General features: G+C 37.6%; 1 protein-coding gene across 2 annotated transcripts in view; it reads left to right on the top strand.

The window, feature by feature from the left end:
- The window catches only part of CDH13 (cadherin 13), a 476,767-nt gene that overhangs the window by 93,567 nt on the left and 357,799 nt on the right, over nucleotides 1-25,401 (top strand). For both annotated transcript variants that reach the window (XM_086757908.1, XM_086757907.1), the window contains exon 2: nucleotides 1,153-1,264. In XM_086757908.1, the coding sequence (XP_086614034.1) occupies nucleotides 1,153-1,264 (112 nt within the window). The remainder of the gene's footprint in view (nucleotides 1-1,152; nucleotides 1,265-25,401) is intronic.

Raw genomic sequence — 25,401 nt, 5'->3', positions numbered from 1 at the left:
TGATCTAGTCAGGGATGTCCCTGCTCCTTGCAGAGGGGTTGGACTAGATGACCTTTGAAGGTCCCTTCCAAACCTAACCATTCTATGATTCTTGGTTACTACGTATGCCCTCTTCCCTTTATTTTTTTTTTCTCTTCTTTTCTTTTTTCTTTCATTTTTTTTTTTTTTTTCCCCTGCTGCCCAACAAGCAGCAGATTGACCATAACAACTTGGAGATCAGAGTACTCTGTACACCAGCTGAAAGTCAAGCTTTCAAAAAAAACACCTTTGGAGGTTCTGAAGCAGAAAGTACTTGTGAAAATGCAGTTACACGTATACAAGTTGAAGAACACAGATTTGGCTTTTCCCACTCTTGAACTTGCCTCCTTTTGCCTCTCTCTTCAACCTCTTAAATTTTTTTATGTGTTTTTTGGTTTTTTTGTTTGTTTTTTGCTGCTTCTTTCTTGGACATTCTTATCTCCATGCTCTCATTTAAAGCTACCAAGAAAAATAGCCTTTCAGGTTATCTCTATTTAGGGATAGAACACAAACCTTCAGACACTGAGATTAGCATTGTACCTATTTCCAGCCAATTTTATTTTGCTTTGGAGCTTCCTTCTTTGCTAAGGTGTTCCTATGGTGATGGGGACCTTTGGTGACAGTGGCACAAACTGTATTCAACTTTTACCTTCAGATCCACCTCTACTATGATGCATGCATTTTCATGGTGTAAACAAGCTTTTGATTGCATGGAAAACGGACAAACTGTGGCTCAGAGAACGAGGGGAAAAAAGACAGCAGTTTACATTTGTTAGCAAATAAGTTCTCTAATAAAGGAAACTTCTGTCGTGAAACTTCACCATTGAATAAAGAATTACTTCTGGAACTTGATGATCCACTTCTGAAACTAGGTTTTGCAAATGCTAATTTATCAATTATAGCATTCCATAGCAGTCCACATATATAAAGGGAAAAATCTTACACAAAAAGTTGTTTACCAAGATTTGAAGGGGAAGTGTGATGTGATGGATATTTTGTTTTATGAGCCTGGTGCCCAATGTTTTGTTTTATGAGCACTGAGCCTAAACTCAGTATCATTCCCGAAAGCCAAAGTGATGGATGAATGAGTAGATGTTAAAAGTTCATTTCCATTTTTTTTTTTTCCCCCCTCAGGTTCTGCTGCTTGCATGTGCGGAAGATTTAGAATGTGTCCCTGGATTCCAGCAGAAGGTTTTTTATATTGAACAGCCATTTGAATTCACAGAGGACCAGCCAGTTCTGAACCGTATGTTATTTACATATATTACTATTGTACAATAATCAGAATTGCTGATGTATTCATACCACTCCTGCCATTTATCAGAAAGCTTTTTTTTTTTTTTTTTGTACATAGAATTTTGAATATTGCCATGATTCTGTGTTTCCCTATATTAATCCTATATGTCTACAGACTTTCCTTTGTTCCATGCGTTAGAGATGGTGAAATACTATATAGAACCATTTAGGACAACATGAATATTGTGAAAACTTAGAATCATCCACTTTTTAAAAAGTGAATTTACTCTGATTTTTTTTTTTTTGTAGTCTTTCCTAGAATCTTGGAAATCAGGGCTTGCCTATCAACATTTCACTATTACTTCTCTGCAACTCAGATTTAGAAACTTATATCCTAGAAGTTTCATTAAAAGCTGGTGTGAGTCCAGGTCTTAACATGAAATTCAGAGGAGGCTGGATCAAACTTGCCATCATCAGTGATAGCAAATTGTTACAACACATGTCATAAACTGGGATATTCAGTAATATTTCCAATGGCCAGGTGTCACGTTATAAAATCCATTCTGGCACCGTATACTCAAAGCATTAAACTCAAGGAGGTTTAACTGTCTTTCAGTCCTGATGTTTATTCAGATACTTTAGTGAGCAAGCGTTACAATTTGTTCGTTTGGTTCTGTGCCTTTGGGGCTTCAAGACTGTCAAACTGCAGTAGTACCTTATCCAATGGTCAATGATTTTGATGACTTAAAGATACTGAATGCTGCCATTTTCATAACTTCCAAATGCACCAATGTTTTTACATGTGATACACATTACTAGTAATTTCTGTCATGCTTGGTTGCTTGCTGTTGAACCAAGAATTATTCTAGGCATGCAGTATGGGCAGTAGTGCTTGGCATGTGCATACAACATCTAGATTCTACAATGTGATACATAATGAGTTTGGTGAAACCAAGGAATGCAAAGCATTTTTACTCATTAAACACACACGTTTCCCATCTCAGTTCCCTCCAGATATTACTGCTACATTCTAGTATATTTTCAGTGTTATGTGTGTTTGGATGAAGGTGTAGTATCTGTGCACACTCATTTAAAAATAGCACTAACTTTTCAAAATGACATGTCAGAATTACTTGCCAGAGTCTATTGAAATGACTCCTAAACTTAACTCATTCAGCCTTTAACAGATGCTAAAACAAACCTTTAGGATGATATTTTTAGTCTAAGCATTTTAATAAGTTATTTAGTCTGAGTTGCATTTTCAGAGGAAATTTAGATCATAAGAGGTAATGCTGTTCAGAGATGTGAGATCATTATTTGGTTTAGAAGAGAATTTCAAACCTCTAATTTCTTTAAGCAATTTTATTTTAACTTCTTATTTTAAGGAGTTGATGAACACATCATTCCTACATGGCTAAGAGTAGAAATTAATAGAGTATAGGAAGTATAACAGATTTGATAAGCATGTGAAGTTGAAGACCTATGTAAAGAAAAGCAATATTGACAGGTTAGAATTAAGCTGAATAAAAATAACATTTGTTGTATTCTTTGGCTGCATCTGAACTCTAAGACTGTAGTGTATCTGGCTGGATCTCCTGCTGGTTTGTGCTTCTCCTCCCAAATACGTACAGGACGAGTTGGTTAAGCCAAAGTTGGCTGGGCTCCTCTGTGGTGACCCAGCAAATTGCACTGGTGTGAAACTAACACATATTAATGCAAGGAGGAGGGAAGAGCAGGACGAGACTTACAAACGCCTGGAAACAATCTTTGGAATTTAATTATTTTAATAAGCAGACACTAAATTCGTCTAATATGTAATGTTCAACAAAGGCAAACTGTCGATGCATGATTCTAGTTAATTCAATCACTGGTAAATACTGTGTCCTTCATGCAGCAGTGTTAAACCTCTGCGCAGTTCCTTCGTTTCAACTGTCAACAGAATTGATATAATTTTTAATTGTTTGTTTGAATACACTTTGCATGCTCTTGCATCTTTTTATACCCATTACTCAAGAACGGTGTAATTTAGCAGTTGTATTGCGATGTGAGGCTTACCAGGGCTACATAAATTAAGAGTGAATATGCAAAGCAGGCCTATAGCAGTGATTGCTTTTGTAGTCCTTGATAAGGCAAGGAACTCCTTAATTATTTTCTGAAGTGCAATAAAAGTATTTTTCCTTTCTTTGTTTTCATTTTTCAATTTAAACAAGGGCCTACTGTACATGTCATTGCTAGTATCTCCATTGTAATTAAACATAGGTTATGACTAGTTCTTATGTATTTATTACCTCTACATACAGCAATGTTAATTATGTTTTACATTTGCTGATGGGAAGAAGGAAGAGAAATGCAAACTAAGGGTACAGAATTTTGCCTTATTTCTTATGTGGATTTGTACCAGTTCTTATCAAAACCTGCTTATAAGTTGGCCATAACAATTATATCAGTCCAGCTCCATATGTATGCTCTCATTCCTGTTAGTTTCACTGGAATTCTGTTGCTGTTTCTTAGTTTTTAGCTCATTATGCTCAGACTGAATGCCTTTTTTATTTTATTTTTTTTTTTTTTTAATTTTAATTTACCATTGCATATCACTTAACAGCAACCCCCAGTCTTGGACCATTTTATCTTCTTAATTTTGTCATTTATTTTTTTCCTGATTTTGACTTTTTTTTTTTTCTTTTTTCCCCCCTCCTCATCAGACCCTTTTCAAAGTTGTTTTCTATGCCCACAAACAAAATCAGGCATTACTCTCCCACTCTTGATCTGCCTAGTTTTTTTCCCTGAGTGCAGTTTTCTTAAACAAGGTGTTCCCTTGATGTAGTGGGAGAGGATTCATAGTGTCACTTTCTGGAAATACTAGAGAGTCTGTCCACATAATTATTGTTTTAACAAGCAATTGCATTACTGGATTTTTCTTCCTTTAAAGCTTTTTTTTCTTTTTAGTTTAGACCTAGGATGATCTTCTGCAATCAAATAGAGATGATCATAACGATTGCTACATTCTTGATAATTGACAGCATTTAATTACGTGTTTCACACCTTTCTGAAACGTTTGTGGCAATGAAACGCTTCCCCATCAGGAAGCTTGAGTTTGGCAAGGCTGATGGGTCACTGGTGGTGACAATGCTCTGTCATGCCAGGCTGACAGAAAGTTCCTAATCAGACTCATCAAACGTAGAAATGTAATTGTGTCACATTAATCATGTTTATACTTAATGTACATGAGTCTTGGCTTTTTGGAGGTATTTTAAATTGACAATGAATCAAATAGTGCACTTGAAAAATTGAGGCAATTAACATAAAGGCGTTGGGTGATGTGCTGTGCATACTAAACCGGGGAATACATTGCCCGTGATTTAAATGTCAAAACAAAGGAAGTTCTGACCCTTACTTGAAAAGCTTTAATTTGGATGTTAATTAATGGCTGACCTCTTCTGTCTCTTACGTGATAGATTGCATGTTTCAGAGCCTGGGCTGCTTCAAGATCAGGGCTTTGTCTGTCTGTATTTGGGTACGGTTTTGTTCTGTGGCTTTTAACAAAGACTATTCTGTTCAACCATATTGAAAAATCTTTATTTACTCATATGAGGGGAAATGTGTTAGTTTGCTTATCGTTCATGCTTAAAGGCAGTTCTGTTGTCTAGCAAAGCTGTAGCCTCCAACATAGTATCCTTTGTTAAAATTGAATGGTGCCTGTGGAAGGATCAGAAGACAATTCCTCCTACCACAATATCATGTGTGTACATGGATCACAGGACCAATCAAGCTCACATGAAGACTTTTCCTATTGTTTCTCAGATGATGCGATGTGAGACTTGTGATTTATCACATTCCCTCTTCCCACTGATTATCCTGCTATCAGGATAATATTCTGTGCCTGTTTCATGCTATCAATATTTCTGTCTGTTTATTCTGATCCATACAGTGTGTTATCGCACACACTTGGTTCTTCTCCCCCTGCTTCATTCTCTCTGCAGGTTGTATAGAGCCTATGTGGCAGCTGAATTTGATATCCTGCAACATACCAAACTCTCTATGGAGTTTTAACGTGAGGTTTATATGCTAGTGTTAACTCTTCATGCTGAATATTGCAGAGTTTGGGTAATTGGAACTCCAGGTGGAATCTGTAGTTTGCAAAAGAACATGTTCAAGTGAGGTAATATTTTTGGCTTAGTAATTTCTTGCAGGGAAAACTGTCTAGACTTCTGGGTAATAGCTAGCCAACTACGGGTTTTCCCCTTGTTCAGGTGTAAGTATCTGTAGTGCATCCGTGTTGAAACATAGTTGTGGCTTTTCAAACAAAATAAGTTTTTAATGCATTTTGAATTCTACAAACATCTTAAAATTACTTTCATTTCACATAAATCACTTGCTATGTTAATAAATGTACTACTCTAAAAAATCTTGAAAAATGACTTGATTTTTGTGTTGGGCATGTGGTAGGAGATTCTACAGAAAAGTCTGTCAACTCCTCTCTCCAGATGGTAGAATGCTTTTCGTACTCTAATATATACCTTAATGTGCACATACCTATGCATACAGAACTCGAATGTCAGAGCTTCGGTTCTTACACTTGGATACACGATGAAGACCAGGCATCTGGGACTTTGTTGTGCCATGTGGATAGAAATTTTGGTCAGGATTTGAAGCCAGGCATTAGGGATATCTCTCTAATTACACTGTTCCCATTTAAATGGCTGTAGGAAGCCCAACTCATGTTACCAAAATTCCAGAAAATATCTAGAGTATGCAAAATAGTTGCAAAATTGTGGAAGTAATTTTTAAAGTGGGAGATGAGGAACTTCACAACATTTTCATGGAGGCAGAGTGAGTAGGACCTTCAAAGGGAAGATCAGTTTGCACTTGAATATTTCAGGCATTGCTTTTTAATTGAAGTTTGATGCCTAACTCTTAGAGGGGAACAAAGTTGTCTGCAGATGTATTGCAGATATGTATTGTGACTAAGTAATACAGAACATTTCAGACGTGTCTCCAAATAGACATATGCAGATTGATGTTGCAACATAAGAGAATATCATATCATCTGCTAAACTGCTTTCACACGTGATTAAAAGAAAACAAAACAGGAAAAAATGGTTGTTGAGTGCCAGACAGTTGCCTTCCAAACATTGCATGTCAGCTTATTAACAGGACCTGAGGGGAAAGGAGTTTAAAATAGACTGTTTGATTTTTATACATATACATTTAATTAAGCTAGTTTTCGAAAAGGTAGGACATTAGACTGAACGATGTGAAGGAATTACATAGTCTCTGAAAAACATCTTCAGGGCTAAGTCAGAATCTCTCAGGGATGTAGTCAGCTCTTGTAGAGTAATAGAAGGAAGACCATATGTGCTGGTGAAACCTCTGCTTGACATTATAATTCCAAGGTGGAGGCAATTAAGATCTAAACTCAGAGTCTCTTGTCTGTTTTGTTGAGAAAAGGCATGCAATCCTGATTTAAAATAATTTAAAAAAAAGAAATGGATGAAGATCTTTGCAGTGACAGTGAATGCTCTCTTAATGAGTTGGTTTGGATTTAGGAAGGTAGAAGTAGTAGATTACTTGGCTTGAAGTTTGATTTGTTTCTGGGGACTTTCCAAAAGCCATAATGTTTTGCAGATAATACTTTTTTGAAATAAGTGTAGGCTTTGGTTGGCTGAAACATGCTAGCTGTTCTTCTAACAGTCTAAATTAATGACCAACTGCTCAGTATTGGTGGGATGGGTCTCTTGCTCAGTGCAGTGCAAACCCTGTATTAAATACATCTTCAGATGTTTCAGTGGAAGACTTCTCTGCTTGTTTCCCATTGACAATTGCAAAACAAAACTCAGATTAGCTAAATTGTTGTTCCCTAACTGATTAACAGTACAGGCCAAGAGGCAGCCTTGTTCTCTGCAAATATATAAACATGTTGGAAGGCCAAAATCTGTGTCTTAAGAAACTGTAGGTAGCTTAGCTTTGGACAAACTCAGCAAGCAAATAGTCTGGCACTAATTGCTTATGGGTGACAAAATTAAACAAGGTCAATCTTCCTGGGGAAATAAGGGGTAGGAGCATATGACTTCTGGTCACGGTTTAGAGCTAGGGTCATGCTGAAGAGGCTACGGCATCAGCCCAGCTTTGTCAGGAGGAAGCTGTTGTTTGTATCTGACAAATAGATGCAGCACAAATTACTACATGCTGAGACGCTAATGCATTTCTGTAGTACGTAGCTTTGTATTTTCACAGACTGCATTTCTGACAGAACTTTTAATTTGAGCATCTTATGAAAGCACCATTCCAAAGAATCATGGCTAGCTAACCTTTTCCATTACATTTCAAAGTGCAGTGCGGACATTTAGCAAGAATTAATGGGAGTATGTGAGGTTAAATCTTCCTTTACAAATAGAATCTAATTTAAATTAATGATATCTTAGTGTGCAAGTATTCTTGAAAATAATTGTAGATTTAGTTGACAATTAATTCCTAGCTTTTTAGGATTTCTCTCTGCGAATCCAAATCAAATTATAACTTTTCTAATGCAATTATGTTCATGCTGCAACTCGTAGGCTTTTTTCCCTTGGCTTATTTAAAACAGTCTCTCCTGGACAGAGCAATCTGTCTGTATGCATCAGCTGTTGTCTGCTTTAATGGACACATCTCCTTCTTATGTAGCTTTCTTGTGGCATGCGATCTCTCGGTCTGCCTTTGAGAATAAGTAGCACTGGCAGTAAACTCATGAAGTCTTTCAGAAATTGATTAGATTGAGTGGTTTTTCTCTAGCTGGAGGCTAGTGTTCCTGATTTTGTCTTATGTCTCTGTGCAGCTTATCCACCTGAACTCTTTCATGTAGAGAAGGGAAAGAAAAGGTAGCTTTTTATGGATTGATTCTGAAAACTCTGCTCATTTTGGACTGACTTAGTGCGTATTTGTATGCCTTGTGCCTGCTGCTGCTTCTTGGGCAGACAAGTGAAGCTGTAGACCGTGGAGTAAGTTAATATTCACATCACAGAACATGACATGCACTAAAATGTTTGTTGTGGTTTTTTAATCCCTGAAAAATATCAACCCTGGTGAGTGGTAGGATTTCTGAAATAAAAAATTGGCTAAAGAAAGCTTGCCTGAAAGGGATTTTCTTTCAACAAAAATCTGAAATTCCCTTAGCAAAGAATTCTTTTTAAACAAGGTGAAGATAAAATTGGGAGCCCTGGGAAGGCCTAAAAGACAGCTTCTTTAGCCATCTGGGATGTTGTTTTTCTTTACTTTCAATACTAGCTTTGATTTGTTTCTTTAAAAAAAAAATAATCAGTGCAGCCTTCTCTCTGTCTTGACTACGAAGAGAACTGAAGCAGAACCGAGGGACCTGTAAAGAAGGTAGCAAAACAGTGGCAATACTGGAGCAGCTTACACGTAACCGAGAACAAAAGAGAAATTTGGTGCTGAAGTTGTAGCCAGCACTGGTATATCTTTGAAACTTCTTGAACAATTGCTAGCATGTGCCAGAACTTAAATGCAGGTTAGACTGAAGTAAATAAAGTCTAATTGATGCATGGGACCTTTCTGCAGCCTGGGGTTCAGGTTTATTTTACTGAAGGACAAATTGCAAATCTCTTGTATCTCTTATCAACAGTGATGTGAAGATTTTTTGCTAGACCTAGGTTTATTTATAGACTGAGTTGTCTTGTCTTGCAATTTTTGCCAAAATATTGAAAAGCAAGTTGTAGAAAATATATGTATTTTTAACTTTAATTTTATTTATATTATATTCTATAGCTAGAATATGTTTATATTTTCTACTAACCATACTGATAAGAAACATTCTGTACATGCATTCTGTACCTCCTTTTGTGTGGCAGTGAACTAGCGGCAACAGAAAATGCGCTCCGGTTTGCTAGAAAAGCAAATTGCCTGGTTACAAGTAGGACTCCTGTGGACTTTATTTAGCTGGAATTTTAATTACAGTGCTAGCTCTCAACTCCTATAATAAAAGAGTAGGGAGGCCACTATAATTTGACCTTCATAAAACATTAAAACTAACCTATACAAAAATATACAACTTCAAAGAATAAATACAGTGGGAGAATGAAATCGAGGAATTATGAAAATAAAGTGTGCATATAATATTTTTACTTTTGGAAAAAAAACAACCCAAAAATATGCTAGTGTGGACACCAAAGTGACGGTGTATTTGGTTCCCTGTATCCATCTTCTGGTCCTCATACAAAAATGCTGCACAGTTGGCAGAAGAATTTTCTCATGGTTTTATCATGCCTCAGGGAAAGCAGTCCTGCTGTGAGGCTTAGAATAAAGGATAGCACACAAACCATATGGGAAACGTTGATGTATAAAAACCAGAGTCTCTTTCTTTCCCCAGAAGAGTCAATTCAGGAAACTTCAGGTACCCACTCGTTCCCTCTGAATGTCTTCTTGTCATTCTTCTGTCTCCTCTCCCGCACTGTGCTCCCTGGAGGGGGAAGTATTCATGAGTCAGCTGTTGTGAGTGGCACCCTGGGCCAAGTGCTCCTTTCTCCTCTTTTCCTGGAGGAATGGACTAGGACAGTCTGTGTCTGAATTGCACAGGAGCATCAGTGTTCTGCTAAAAGAGTCCCCGAGCTGTGGAGTGGCAGCTCACAGTATTTTCTAGTTCTGTTGTTATAGGAAAGTGATTAAGAGTGTGCTCAATTGTATTTAAAATCATTCAAAGCATAGTTTAATCAGTTTTACACTTTTTTTTTTTTTTGTGAAACTGAATTGAAGCTGTAAACATAAGGATACTTTAAATGAATATTTTTTATGGCCTGTAATAAAAATCAAATTTGAAGATGTTTGAATGCCGAGGTTAGAAGTTGCTTTTATGTGACCTAAAACGTTTTTGCTTTCATTGCCTATGTCACCTTTAATTTGCTGGTTGTTTGACAGGTAAAGCATTAACTGCCTAAATCTATTGTTCTTTAATTTAATACTACTGATGTGATGTTTCACAACACGTTATATTACGGATAGCTGCTGTTAGTAAGATGCACTGATTTCTGTGATGCGTAATGCTATGTGCCAGATATACCGGGGAAGAGAAAGAAAGATTGTGTATCCATTTCTGGGAATGGAGTCTTTAAGGACTTAAACTTCCCCAACATAATGGTTCTGAGACCAGAATCTGTGTTTGGTGGACTGGTTACTATTGCTTTGGGATTTTTGGGGGGATATTTTTCTTTGTTTTCAATCTTGGCTCTTCTAGACAAAAGTGGTATTCAGCCTGGCTTGTGTTGGTGGAGAAACAACTCAAGTGTGGCATAGAAAATAGGAAATAGTGATTTTTGCAATATTTTTGTAGAGAAATGGAAGCAGTGTTGTGGGAGTTAAGCAGTGTAATTTGCAACCAAAGAGCTCGGTTCATTTAAATTTTTAAAAGTTAGGTTTGTGACACAGGAAATGGTCTAAAATTATCTTTAATAACGGAGCTGATCAGTTCACTCTTCTGATTAATAAGGAAACGCAATGCTCCAAATGTTCTGTAAGATTTGGTATTTCTTCTGAGAAATGTCAGATCTTGTGCAGGTAGGCAGAAGCTTTTTGGCATAATCGAATAGCAGCTTCTGTCGACTGTAAATCAAAATAAGAAACTTGATTAAAAATGATATTATTACTTCTGGCACTTTACTTTTATTCTTTGAGACACTGTCTTTAATAGCTTCTCCAATAAAGTTAGAAGAAACTACAATATAGAAGCTTTAGCACTTACATAATAAATCTATTAATCGTAATGCTTCTGGAAATATTAGGCACTGACTACTTACTACTGTTTTTAGAAGTCAGCATCGTTTCCCAGAATTGTATGATACTAACTACAGTTAGCGCTGATAATTAATTGAAACGAAATTACTTGTACGATGAATGAGTGCTGGACACATTTGGCTTAACTCTTTCTGGCAGCGTAGCTATCCTTTAAATCCTGATTTAGCAAGGTATTTAAATAGCACCTTGATTTAAGTTCCCTCTGCACTCCTGTATAGAAATCTGACTTCACTTCAGCATACCATATGCCTAAAATCTATTGGCTTCAGCACCAGTTTTTGCTTACACAAAATGTTTGCCCTTTGGGAAAGGCTTGGCCATGGCAGATCTGTGAGGTGACTGCTACCTCTGCAGCCATGTAAAATGAAAGGCGTACAAGTTTCCTAGCACACGTGTGCTCTGTGCTGAAACATGATTTGGAGTGGTAACACTCAACCATAAATACAGCAAGAAGCTCAGCTTCCACAGATGTTTCTGCTGAAGTTTTCTTGGATAAGTCTATGCCAAAACTACCGTTCTTCCTAGCTGCAAGTGGTACTGAATTTTTAGGTAACTGAGCAAACAAATCTAGACTGGTCTTTATGTTCTCTTAATGACGTCTTAAATATACGGAAGCTTTGGATTGGGCTGAGCACTGGCAATAGATGGAGGCTGGTGCTGCAGCCCCGCTGCCCTGTGGTCCGTAAGCAAGAGCCTCAGGAAATTGGGCTGCTGGCACGACTCCGGCTGAGGAGGGCTGGGCGGAGACAGCCCTGGCTAGCACAGCTGGCACTGCCCCCATAAGAACTGACAGATTTAAAAGTTTAATAAAGATATAAATATTTGTTAAGTAAGACTAAAGGCCAGGCTTAATGCAAACAGACTGGAAATGGTAGGTTACAGGTCAAGGTCATAAAACTGTTCTCTATCTAGCTTTACTATTCATACTGGTTTCTAGTGCCAGGTCTGTAATACAGAATCCTGCTAGAGCTAGGGGTTTAGAAAACCCGGTACCAGCCCCTGCTTTTGGTTTGTCCTTTGTAAAAATACCTGGGTGAGTTTAATAGAGTGTTGCCAGTTTAGTAGTAGTGGAAGAGAACCAGTGAGAAAGCCAGTTTCAAACTATGTAGAAACATTTAAACATCAGTTTCAGCAGGATGCAGAGGAAAAAGTGCATTGTTCTCTGGATTTTCAAGCTACGTGCTAGAATATAATTCCTGTGGTTTTTTTGTTGTTGTTTTTTTTTTTTTTTTTTTTTTTTCCCTGCTGTGATTAATTGGATACAGCTGAAATGGCTCCAACAAAAGGGGCTGACACAGCTTGCTGGTTAGGAGAATTTTCTAAAAAGCAGAGGGGATACTGCAGGCTCTCGTAGCTATGAGCAAACAGAGCAGCTGAACTGGAGCCTTCTAGATCCTGAAGCTACTGATGAAGAACATCACAGCTCTTCCTCCTCCACTTTACAGTTCTGTAATTCTGGAACATTACTTATTTTTCTTACATTTGTTAGAAATGCAACCTGTGTTTCTAGAGATAAATTCTTTCTGTTGCATTGAACAATTTTTAAAATTTTCTTTTTTTTTTTTTTTTTTTTTTTTTTTTTTTTTTTTCATTTTGGCAAAAAAATTATTTTTTTTTTCTTTTGAATTTGATTCTGGCGGAGCTATTTCCCTCAACACCTTCTGCTTGGCAGCTGAACCAAAAATAAATTATTTGCACAGCTTTAATGGTGTCAGTAAATTGATTTCCCTAGAACACAAGACTACATTTCCTCTCCGGAATGCCCTAAAGTGATCATTATTAATGATAAACGACAATAGAAATTTTGCAGATAAATTAATAACTTAATGTTACTATGAAATGAGAAAAGCAGCATGGATGCCCTTGAAGGATACTGAACATCTCTTCCTTTGCGCATCGTCTGCTCCTTGCTCATTAATAGATTATAGGAAAGCCATACTCTGATTTATTTGGCATCTGGTTTACTATATTAAGAGCAGCATTATCAAAAGCAAAGGAGATTATGTAGCTGCGTTACCTGGCCGTGCTGTCTTGCATGCCAGCAGGAGATGTGAATGGTTGGTATTTCACTTGTTTTGTGGGAACAGAGCCTAAGAGACCTCAACTTGAAGTGATAGTGGTTGATTTCCATGAGATCAATGGATTTAGCAAGCTGTGTTTGTCAGAGACTTCAGATGGGAAAAAGATGGCGAAATCTTCCCTTGAAAGAAGGAAATGAAACAAAGATGAACAAATTATCTTTAAAAAAGTTTAATAGAAGTATCTCACTTACTTCTAATAAATTGACTTTACCATAAAGCTCCTTTTATGCCGCACTGAAACTAGCAATGGCATTTGCCAGTTCTTCTACTGTCAAAACTGAGCTCTTTCAAAGTCTGATGTTCAGTAACGAATGCCAATACTGCTCTGTACTACTTCCCTCCCAGTTTTGTGCTAAAAAATCTAATTAGAAGGATTACAGGAACTGAAACAAAATGGGGAAAATGTATTACAGTTGTCATCCCGTGTCGTGTGTGTGTCTTTCCCTCCCCCCCCCCGAAGAAAGATAGAAATATAATTGACTATTTTGATCTGAAGCTTTGGTAGAGAACTCCTGTGGTATACTCAAGAAATCTTACAGGAATTGTAAAAATTCCCTGAACACTGATCTGTGAATGACATTTGGAGCTGACTTCATGCACTTCTGCATGAGTGAAATGAACTCCAGATTAAATTTGAGAGGGAAGTGTTGAGGTGTGTGAGTCAGCATTTACCCAGATGTTTCTGCCAGCCTGTTGGGAAGACAAAGAATTGTGATGGATATTGTCAATAATATTGCTACCCTGAAAATAAAATTAGGAAACTGAGTTAGGAAACCCTTTCTTCCCTTGTTGTGGCACACTTCCTGAAAAACTAAATTTTAAGTTAATATCAGTGTACAAACTGAAAATTTATCTTGAGATTTAGGAGCTTCCCCACCCATTTAACAAAATATTGTTATTGCTTTTACTGTTTTTTACTGTGTTTTACTGTGTCCATTTTGAAATCTGAAACAGGTCTTTTGTAGTTTGAGACAGTGTGTTTGGTATAAGTCAGTACAGCATGATTGAAGCAATGAGGGATTTCATTTTTTTTATCCACAATCTTTGAGCTATATTTTAATAACCCTTTACAATAATCTTTCCACTATACTGAATAATGTATTGATTCTTTTTTTTTTTTACAGTAGCCTCATTGCAGAATTCCAGAAGGAAATCGGCTTTTAGATGTCAACCCAAAACTCGTTACAATTTTGAATATACTGTTACATATAATTCTGTGAGGACCTAATCACACATCATTTGATTTCGATGAAAACAACTCTCATTGACTTTACTGAGAGCTGGCTGAGACTCGGCTTGAACTATTGCCGTGTTATTGAAAGTGTAATAAGCATTTTGATTCAGTTTTCGATCTCCTTTATGGTTTATATTTTAGCTCTGCTATGCATGTGGTCCTGCTACATCTAGCATGATGTGGGGTACTGCCATCCCTGCCTCCAGCTTTCAGGGAGACACTGGTAGAGTTAGCATTTTTTTAAGTGTAAGTTTTGTTGATGGAGCTATTGCAGATGTTATGTGTGATAGAGGAGGAATCTGGGAGATGGGTTTGTGGCTGGGGTTGCGCGGGCTCCTTTGACTGAAGTTCCAGAGGTTAACAGCTCTGTTGCATGCAGAGGTCATTGATTTTTAGTGGCTGCTGTTACAGAAAGTAAGAGTGGCATTTAAGAGAGACAAAGCACCTTATTAAAGTTAATGCCTTTGATTTGCTTCAAATCATCTGTAATCCATGTGGACCTGTCATAATTTATACCTTGCTTGGTCACAGCAGTAAGTCTAAAACTGTCGTGTAATCTGCATCAACGCCCGTGCACAAGAGAAATTACGCGTCCTGCTTACTAAAGTTGGTGTCATGGTATTTATCTGTCTTTGCTTAGACGGTTACCCTCAGCTTAATTGGTGTGCCTCATTACTTATATTGCTAGGAAAAAAAAAGGATTAAATACCAGGAGAGAAAGATAACAGAGGTTTTGCTTCATAAGATAAATAAAAATCAATTTCTGTTTGTTTCTGAACATGATAAATGTGGCTAGGCTTTTCAGTCTTCCCCTCCACCCCCCAAAGTCTTAAGCCTCCTGAGGATAATCTTAATAGGATAAAGTGGCCTTTGAAAGGCAATTAGCAAGATTCCAATGAACTGGTCCATGCATGTGCCATGCTCAAAACCCTCCTGATTAATGTTCATCTTAATTTTGTTGCTTGGGATTTATTTACTCATTTCACATATAATGCATTTAGTTCCTTTAACCCTGCTTTGTGATTTGAAAACATATTGCTGCGTTCCAACTTCACGTACAGTTGCGCCTCTACCTGTTGCTCTTGTGAGCAGACAGCAGCCTGGGCGCTCACTCGTGCCCCTCTGCTGAGCTGGGGCACGGGCTTTGGGTCCCAACAGTCTATGACTATTTTTTGCTAACGTGGACTAACTAATGAGCTTGACTCCTTCGGTTTTGGAGTAGTTTGGGATAGGTTTCTTAGGCAGACACACATTTTTTTTTTTTTCAGTGTAGGAGGGAGAGAGTTATATAGCACTCTGAATGCTATGTTTAACTGGGGATACTTTGAACTGAGATTCCTAGTAATCAAAAGACAAAAGCCACTAGTTGAAATTAGAATTTTATAAGAATAGGATGCAGCAGTCATGTATCAATTATACAGCAACGAAAAGTGAGCTTAGATCACAATCAATACAATGTCTGATCAATACAATAATTGATATTGTAATGATGCTTATGAAAAATGGGATCAGTGAGGAAGACACGAGGCTTTTTAGGATGAAATTCAGCATTTTGTGTCAGCTCTCTGGATTTTATTTTACAGGAATCATGATTTCTGGGAGGTGTACAACTCTGACTAACAAAGCTCAGCAGAAAGCTCTTCTTTCTTAAGATATGCCTTATGTGCTATGTCCATGAAAATGACTTTTTTTCTTAATCTTTCCTATGAAAAAAAAATCCAGCATTTGTCACTCCTTTCCCAGTCTCCATCCATGGCCGCATTTTGAGAATTCCAGGAAAAGCCAGGTTCCTGTTTATAAGTGTCTTTTAGCAGATACTACTATGGTACACTTAATATTGCTCCTTTAGCACTGTAGCTTCTCTGTTCAGGAAGGACTCTACTTCCAGGAGGCTTTTGAACTCATTTTATGTACTTGAACACCTTTTATGAGCTGCACTTTTTTTCTTTTGTGTTTATTTCAGTCTTCAGAAATTAGTACAATGGGGAAAGCGAGGTCCCTGCCACCCACCTGCTTCCTTGAGCTCAAATGCTCCAAGCACCAGCCCACCTACAGACCAGAAATAAGCGAACACATCTGACCAGAAGGTTTCAGCAAACGTGTCCCTCTTGTTCTCAAATTAAATGAGATGCAGAACCTATCTCTAAACAGCCTGTTGGGGGGAGGGATAGAGAGAGGAGGTCCATTATTGAAATTGCATCCTATTTACACCACATACAGAAGCATCCTGTAGCCGGTAAATAATTCTAACTGCTAGAAGTAATGTGACCTCTGAGGCAGGGAATATCTTCCTACATCTGTTTGCAGTTAGTGAGAACCTTAGTCGATCACTGCTGCAAATAAATAGAGATTAGTACATTTTCCTGGTTTTACAATGCTTCATAAAATGTTGAAAATAGTAAAATAATTCAATATGTTCTTGAAAGATAAACATGAATCGGGCACTCAAGGCTTGGGAGTTTTGAGTTGGGATGTTTCTCAGGGCTGTTTGGAAGCACTTTTGTCCTGTTGCTGCAAAGCTGGGAACCCAGTGCTGAGGGGATGGACCTTTGTGCCTAGATGGTTGCTTTGAGCCCATCACAGTAAAACTGGCCTGAGCAGTGATGAGTCAGATCTGAACTGGATAAAGTCACTGTCAGCACCTGTTGTCACACCCCTTCGCGGGCTCCCTCAAGATCTTTGCAATGTTTTCCACCTGGACTTGCTTTTATGTAGCTGGTTTCTCTATGCATTGATCTTCAGCTGTCAGCTAATTTACAGGCAGCGTTCATGCAGCACAGTGTGTACATGGTGCGGACAGGAGACAGGAATTCACAAAGTCTGGTCCGTGTTGCTATTAACACACTTACAGCTACATCTGTAGTAGTAAATTGAACATGGCTGGGATGCTCAACGGCACTAGAGCTGGTTGGCACTGAACTGCCCGTATCCATGCCATTAAATTCTCTTACTCTCAAAACCAGTGTGGGTGCATGCAAACTGTCTGCTGTGCGTGGTCCCTGACCCATGCATACTCAAACTAGGTCTGAGACTATCAGCAATTAGGCTGCAGCAGAGAAGCACAAATGGAAAATAAAGTGCTGTACTAACTGCCATTGTGAGTTGGAGTGCAGCTCTTAAGAGCATTTGCCAGATGCAGTGGTTTTCTATCGAGGATTCAACATGGAGGGAAAATTTCAGAGCAGTAAGAGCTGGAAAAAAATGTATAAGACTGTTGGAAAGGCATATGATTATGAAGCTAAGACCCTAGAAAAAGCATTGCTTTTCCTTGGCCCTGCTTTTTGTACAATGTACGTAAGTATTGCCAGTTAAGTCACTGAGACTGCCAGCAAACTTATGCAAGCACTTACGGGGAAAACATGCGCTTCTGTGGAATGCTGACTGGAAGTTTAGCTAACGATCTATTCAGCTCTGGGTGCCATACACAGATCATGAAACGTTTGCTTCCAATAATTAACTGGTTTGTAATTTGGGTTTTTAATTTTTTTTTGTTTGTTTCTTTTTGTTCCTTTTTTAATCCTACTCGGGCATATTGACAATCATGGCTTTCTGCTCTACTCTTAAAGAAAGTTGCAGCTGCAAAGGTTCCTTGAGTTATGTCAATCATTTGCAGTTTCTTCTGAAAGCAAAAATGAAATAGACTTCCTTGATGTCAATAAATTATAGAAAAATGTTAGATACACTCTTATCTCTAAAAAAATGTGTGCTGTGGTCACAATGCATCAAATACTGCTAATATAATGATGACCTTTTAAAAGAAAAGACATTATGCTGTAGCTATCTTCATATTATAACTGTGGAATGCTGGTATATAAAAGTCAAGCTATTAAACAGTGGGAGAAATGGAGTGAAAATAATGTGTTTTGCTTTTGTCTAATATTACTGTTCTGATAGGTACATTCTTCTCTTTTTTCCCCATATTGAGTCATGCTCTTCTTGAAATCATAAAACAGAGAGAGATCAAACACAAGGTAACATTTTGGAAAGTCAAATCCTACTGAGTTTGGACGAGTTGGATCAAAATCCCAATGACCAAAAGCTATTTTTCAATAGCAAAAATAAACAGAATGTCAGAGGAAGATAAGCAGTGTCCTTATCCACACATGTCTTGGTCAGAGCATTAGGAAATAAGGAAAAAGTATCACTCTAGAGACTGGGTGCTTGCTCAGAAATAGGGAGACTTTTGTGTGTTCCCCAGCAGCCTACATATTTGATGTAGGTAGGTCATTTGAGCCAAGATCCTCAACAGATGTTAAAGTACTTTTGATGATCTTTGCCTAGCTCTTCATCTCTCTGTCCATCATGTAAACGTGGAATCGGAACTATTTCTTTCTTTGATTAAATTCCCATTTGCAAGTTATTTGGGTGCTATGATGGGAAGACTAAAGAAGAATATTAAATACCTGTAAATTCCAGTCATGTTCCAGATATTTACTGGAGAGGTAGGACTTAATTCCTAGGGCTATTGTTCTGATGCCTTTTCTACTAGTTTATTCACTTGGAAAGTACTTGTTTTTCTTTTTTTTTTTTTTTTTTCCCTTATCTCTACAGAATAAAAGAAGAAATTTCTTTCTGTTTGGATGTCTATTTCCTGTTATAGTGGGTACAGAGAAACAGATGTAGTCTAAAACACTTACCTGAGGTTTGTGAAGCTATACTTGAGAGAAGAAGGCTATGCTACCTGGCATGGCGATGACAAAACTGTAAACTATATTAATGTACTTTGAAAGCAGGGGGGGAAGACTCTGTGTTTGACGTGACTGCTTCTCTAAACATCAATTTTGCAGTTTGATCCCAGTTAATCCTGATACCAGGTTAGATGCTGTGTGGTGATGTGTAGGATTCTGCACCCATGGAGGCTGACAGGAATTTCCCCCGCCTTGCTATGTGTCTGGTGAAATACTCAGTGCAGTCATCCAAAGGCCTTGGTGGCTGTAAGCAGCACGTCTTTTGTCGTCACGCCACGTGCAATGTGGCTCTGAGGCTGTGCAGGTAATGCCAGACTGCGTTGTGTTTGCATAGGGAGTTAAATAAGCATCTCATGCTGTTATAATTTCCCTGATTTTCCCAGTGTATAAACAGCTTACTAGTAGCCTGTCAATCAGCTTCTACTTCGGTGCTACTAATTACATAGAGAATCATTAAAAACTGACTAAAAAAGTTTCAAGGCTGATATCATAGAAGTCAAAAGATTCTCAAACATTGTGTTTACTTCCTCGCAAGATAAAGGTTTTTCAGAAGGTCTTTCAACCCAGAGGATCAAAGGGAGCATTTTGTTTGTAATGTGTAATCATCGCTGCGTATTTTGTTTCACTTTAATTACCGTTCTTGTTGGCTGTCTATTAACAAAACCCACCAGACTCTGCAAAGGGTAACATTAATTTATGAGCAATGGACAATGTTGTGTGAAATATACTGCTGAATAGAACTCATCAGTGTTTGAAGCCTTAGACCAAAGTCATGCTTTAGAATATTATTTGTTTCTCTCTCCTGACACACGCTAATTAACAGCAGTGCTCTGCCACCGTGGTCAGTAGGAGATGTTGAATCGGCTCCTTTGAGAATGGGGCCCTTTCTTGGCCTGCTCCCTTACAAAGGTTCCCAATTTCTCGTAGCTCAATCTGCCTGGAGGAGACCTAATTTGAAATGACACTGTTCTCTAGAGCCCTCTTCAAATTAACAGCCCTCAAACATCTCAAGATTTCTTAATGAACTCTTAATTTAAAATATAAATGAAGCATCCCGGCATTGTTTAGATCTCATAGGCCTGGTGGTTCTACAGACTTCACGGTAACTGCTAGCGAGACCGAATTTACCAGTTTTATTAGCATCATTTTGTGTCAAAGCTCTTTTTGCGTGCCTGGCAGTTGATGTGAGAGTGCTTGGCTGTGCCAGCACACACCAGGTGTGTCTGGCAGGTTTTGGAGGGGAAGATCAACAATATTCACGCTCTCAATAGTCAGAGCTACGGCAGGCGTACAAGGCAGCGGATCTCTGCCTGGCAAGAATATTTTGCATATGAGCAGCCTTATTGAAGAACTGGCTGACTTAACTGGCCTGGGCTACAGTGCATGCACAGCAGGTCCTTACCCGTGTAATAAATAAGTTTAAATGCTTGTAGCTATTTTTTAAAACTGATCTGTATTTTCAAGGTAAAGGCTACTCAATTTGAGTTAGCTGCAGTGCAGAACCAACGTCATGAACACAGCTAAACACTGTGTAATTTTTGGTCTGTCAGTAAGCTGAGTATGCTGACAAAAACTACTTGTTTAATAATTACAGATGGACAAAGTTGAAGTGTTCTTTACCCTTCAACAGGTTTGTTCTGCAATTCTCAACAGTAAGTCTTTCCTAGAGAACTCTCCATCATTATGTTGTATAAATTTGACAGTGTCAGTGTCTAAGCTAGTGTTTAATTTGTAATCCTTATAAATGAAAATAATCTTCTGTGGATGACTGCAATGTTTGTATCTGCATGTTCTTTGTTAATTCAGAGTGTGCAACTGTGTTTTCAGAATTTACTTTCAGAAATCTAAAAAAATAAACTCCTATTGCTGTTTTAACTGTTTTTTATCAAAAAGCCTATTTGGCATAAGTTTGCTAATTGATTAGTGAAATGTTTGGTGGTGGTTTTTTTTTTTTTGTTTTTTTTTTTTTTTTTTTTAAATCTCCATTTGAAGGTTAGAAGAATTAGACCAAGTTTCAAAATGTCCCTTTGTTTTTTGACTTCTGCTAGATGCGTGCCATCTGTGGTAATGCTGGGCATCTGTGAGTGAAGATACAGTCCTCAAGGTCAGCAAAACTGCAGACAAAGATTTTGTAAAACTTTTCTGTCTAAATTGGCACTTTATTTCAAAATACATAGGGAAGAACTGCTGACATAGTTGGATGTCAGGGAACACGTTATAAAATTTTGAAGTGTCCATTTTCTTTTATTTTGAAGAAAGAGTTGTCGTCATCTCTCAGAATAAAGCTGAGTTCTGTTCTAAAGACTAATGTTGAGAGTGCTGGCCATTTTAAGGGAGAAAAATTAGACTAAGCAGAAGGTCATAGATGTGTTTTAGCCTAGAAGGTTTTTTCTATTAGTACTAGATATTGATATCAATACTTTTCTAACAATTCTTTTGTACACCTACTTAATTATTTAATGACTTATTCTAATTAAAAATACTCAGTTGATTGCAGAAGTTATGGCTGTATATTAGGAAATTTTATTCTTATGTATACTGTAAATCTTTGAAGAATTACTTTCCTCTCTAGGAGAGTAAATTACTTTTATCTTCCTCATGTAGTGGGATGTTGATTACACTTACGAGAATCATGAATTGTACACTTCTAAATTTCACATGATGATATCTGCCCTGCTCCTCCCCATCTCCCTGGAGTTTCTGAATAATATTGGTTTAAAAAACCCAAACAAGCAACAAACTAACCACCCCCTTAAAAAATCTCGAAACCCAAACATCAACATTTCAAGTTTTGCTGGCAAACAATTCTGTAAAGTATTTCTAAACTACTTATGTTTATAGCCTTTTGTTATTAAATTTCATGTATCTTAATGAACTTAGTATAGGTAGAAAAATAAGTGTAGGTAGAGTTGAGGCTGCCTAAGCATTTATGTTCAACTGACTGGTTTTATTCTCACATCTGAGACATTTATTTTTTCCTTGTTTGTTGTCTGAGTTTTTATTAAATTTGCATTTTATTTTATCTTAAGAAAACAAACCCCAAACCAAAAAAAAAAAAAAACAAACCCACACCAAAATAGTCTTCAACTGAAAAAGGGAAACAGATACTTTTGTATGCAGCAGAAATAAAAATACCCATTTTTTTTTTCCTGTAAAAACAAATCTTCTGCAGCATACAGTTGAACGAGTAGGAGGACAGCTGAAATTCAGTAACGCGGTATTGCTCATTGTTAAGAAATGTTTTTATTTGGGTGAAAGATGGTTTTGATTTGGCAGGGTTAGAGGACTTTGTTCAAATAAATAAAGTGGTATATTGTGTGTGTCTGGCTTGTGCTTTTGGCTGATGTAGATACAGCCTTCTGGAGGTATCAGTACTTTATAGGATCCAGGCTCAGGTGAAAACAGCTTATTTTCTTTGTATTTGGCATCATGTAACATCTGCCCCAAAAGTGTAGGTTGTTAAATTCTTCTCTTTCAATAAAGTATGATTCCAAAATGCTAGAAAATTCTGTATATTAAATGAAGAGTAAATTCACACAGTTCAAGGTCCAAAATGCCGAAGGTACATTTACATGAAAACTTAGCTCTTTTTTCCCTGTAAAAATCTCCTGTAATTGCATAGCTGCATCCTATTTGTCAGTGGAACTCTCTTAGTTGTATTTTATTTTGAGAGCTCAGCAAAATTAGTGTCCATGAAATTAATTTATGTCTTAAATGCCTTTTAGAAGGTTGTAGAAAAAAATGTTGCCTTCATATTGCTATGAAATCATTCTAAATTATTGTGCTAAATTGTATTAAAAAGCTCCAGGATAGAGAAGACTGAGCATGAGGATAAAGGTCATCTATAATTTCTCCTCTGCAATTCAAGTGAGGCAATTTGACATTGCACAGTCAACTGAAAGGCATCTTTTGCAATGGAGTAGTTGGAGGGCAAATAACATCGTTTTGACTGCTTGTTTCGAGTGATACTTGGAATGGTAGTTTGTCTGGAGAGGACAGGCAGTGTGTCCCTCCTCCTACTGATTTACCTGGGGAGTGGAGTTGGAAGATAATGAAAGGAAACACTGCAATAGGTACTGAGAGATGCGGTGTATCTATGAAATTGCTTTTGAAACAGATGCTGAATAACTTGCTTCTGACTGGACCAGTAGGACATCTACTGCTCTCGTACAGCTAGCTTTCTTGGCACATCATTTGTCTATTTGTAGTTTTTCCAGTACACATTGAAAATTGTTGTGATGGGTGCTTTAGACTGTCACCTGAATTACTGAGAAAGAAGGTGTATACATAGCGATGGAGCATCCTGCGTGGGACTACAGAAGAAGAACAGACAATGCAAGACTATGGAAGCTCCGAGAAGTTGGGCTGAAATGTGATGCCTCTTGAGTAATTTTCTTGGTAAAATCATTTTGTGTTAGAAGCGTGGAGCCTTCTGCCCGCGCAGCATGTCAAGCGTAATGGCAGAAATTAGTCCAGCACAATCCACTGCCAAGAAGGGATGGTTTGAATGTGTAAATAAAACAATGTCTAGAAGCAAAACAAGCTGTGTGCTAACTTACGGATCTTTGAGATTATTCGATTGCAAGACGACTGACAAACTGCAGAAGCAGTGGAACTACTACTAGATCATACACCCATCCAGACCTGGAAAGGAAAGAGTGATGCAAATAACATGCTCTTTCCCTTTGTCTCTGAAGCGAAAGGAGGAGTCAAAGAAACAATATTGCCTGGACTATCTCTGATCATTAGAATAGCTGATGAATTTTGGGGTATTTGCTCAGCAATTTGTGGAAGAGATAGAACCAATGATGGCTAATTATTATGGAGGAATTCTATAGAGCCAAGCTGAAGAGAGATAAACATGACAGAGTTGTAGGAATCCAGGCATCACAGCACAAGAAGAACTGAAATGTCCACCTGTGGGTGACTTTGTCAGGGGTCAGAGTCCTATTTTGCCATAGAAGGAAGAAAAGCAGCTGTAACTTGCAGTAATTGAAAGAGGTTTCTGGTAGAAGAGGAGGAGGGTAAATATTTTGTCATATCCCAAACATCCAAATGACCGTGTATCACAAAAGGATGCCAAAGTTCCAGCTGTTGTATCTGCAGCCAGGGCACTGGTGCAAACACCCATCTGCTGCCAGCTGGGCTCAGGGCTGCGGTTACAGAGGAGCCCAGCAGCACTGGTGTGCGGAGTTATTAGGCTTGAGAAACACGATCTCTTAGGAACGTATGGCAAAATCACTCCAAGGCCAGTGCGTAGATAAAGCACAGCTATTAAAAAAAGCCCAAGTGATTCTCCAGGGTAAGCAAAGTTGGAAAACTTCTGAGACTTAAATGGGAAATGTCCTGTATTTCAGAGTAAGAGAGGGGAGTTGTCAACTTTCTGGAGCAAAGAGTTCAGCCTGCAATGGTACACAAAGAATATTAAAGTTCATTAAGCAGTATGTGATGCATACAGACCTTTGCAAAATAAATATTTATAAAATATTTAAGGGAGAGGCAGCAGAACTGATCCAGAGGAATTGCAAAACTGAGAACTAAGCACATAACTTTGAGATTGGTATCTATTTGTTTTAACAATTATTCCTACCTCATTGTTTTTATCCTTAATAATTGTGCCAGTGTATACTTAAGGCAATTATATTCACAGGTTTACTTTTTTATTTGCAAAAAAAGGGATTTGAATATACACTGTGCGTATTAAACAGTCACTGCAGTGCATTTTTTGTCAAAACAGATGATTATGAACATGGTACAACATGGTTTTAGCTCACTTGCATTGGATTAGGAGCTTAATATCTTTTCTCTGTATGTTTATTTTAAGACTCATTCTTTAATCCCATTTTCATGGAGTTAAAGATTTTTTTTTTCCCCAGCTTTTTCTGATTTCTCTGCCTGTCACCTTTACTGAATATCTGAACCACACTTCTAATATTTCTGCTTAGACTCACTCTTATTAGTTCAAAGCAGAGCTACATATTTTAAATTGATCAAGGTTTCAGAAGCAATTATACCAACTGCTTTTGGAAGACAGTTGCAGTTTTCATTTGGATACTATATGAAAGCACCAGTTTCTTCAAAGCTGCACATGTAAGCCAGTAAAAGGCAGCTGGTAATTATTCTCTAATAAACATAGTAGAAAGTACATGAAAAACCTTAGGGGACGTATGTATTTCCTGCAGAGTGATTAATAAAAATCTCAGGACACTTAAAAGAAAATTCAGCCTGAAAATAAATGTGTATTTATTTATGTATGTGAGTCTATTCCAAATTAATAGGTCTGTTGTGATCAAGTACGCTATTTATTTACTAACTCTCCTTTGCTTGTTATCTTTCAGCAGACTATTGCACTTTAGGGCAAAATTGT

The sequence above is a fragment of the Chlamydotis macqueenii genome, chromosome 13, assembly GCF_036417535.1.
Source record: "Chlamydotis macqueenii isolate bChlMac1 chromosome 13, bChlMac1.mat, whole genome shotgun sequence".
In the NCBI taxonomy this organism is placed as follows: Eukaryota; Metazoa; Chordata; class Aves; order Otidiformes; family Otididae; genus Chlamydotis; species Chlamydotis macqueenii.
The sequence above is the reverse complement of the archived record's forward strand: the minus strand, read 5'-3'. Positions and strand labels throughout refer to the sequence as shown.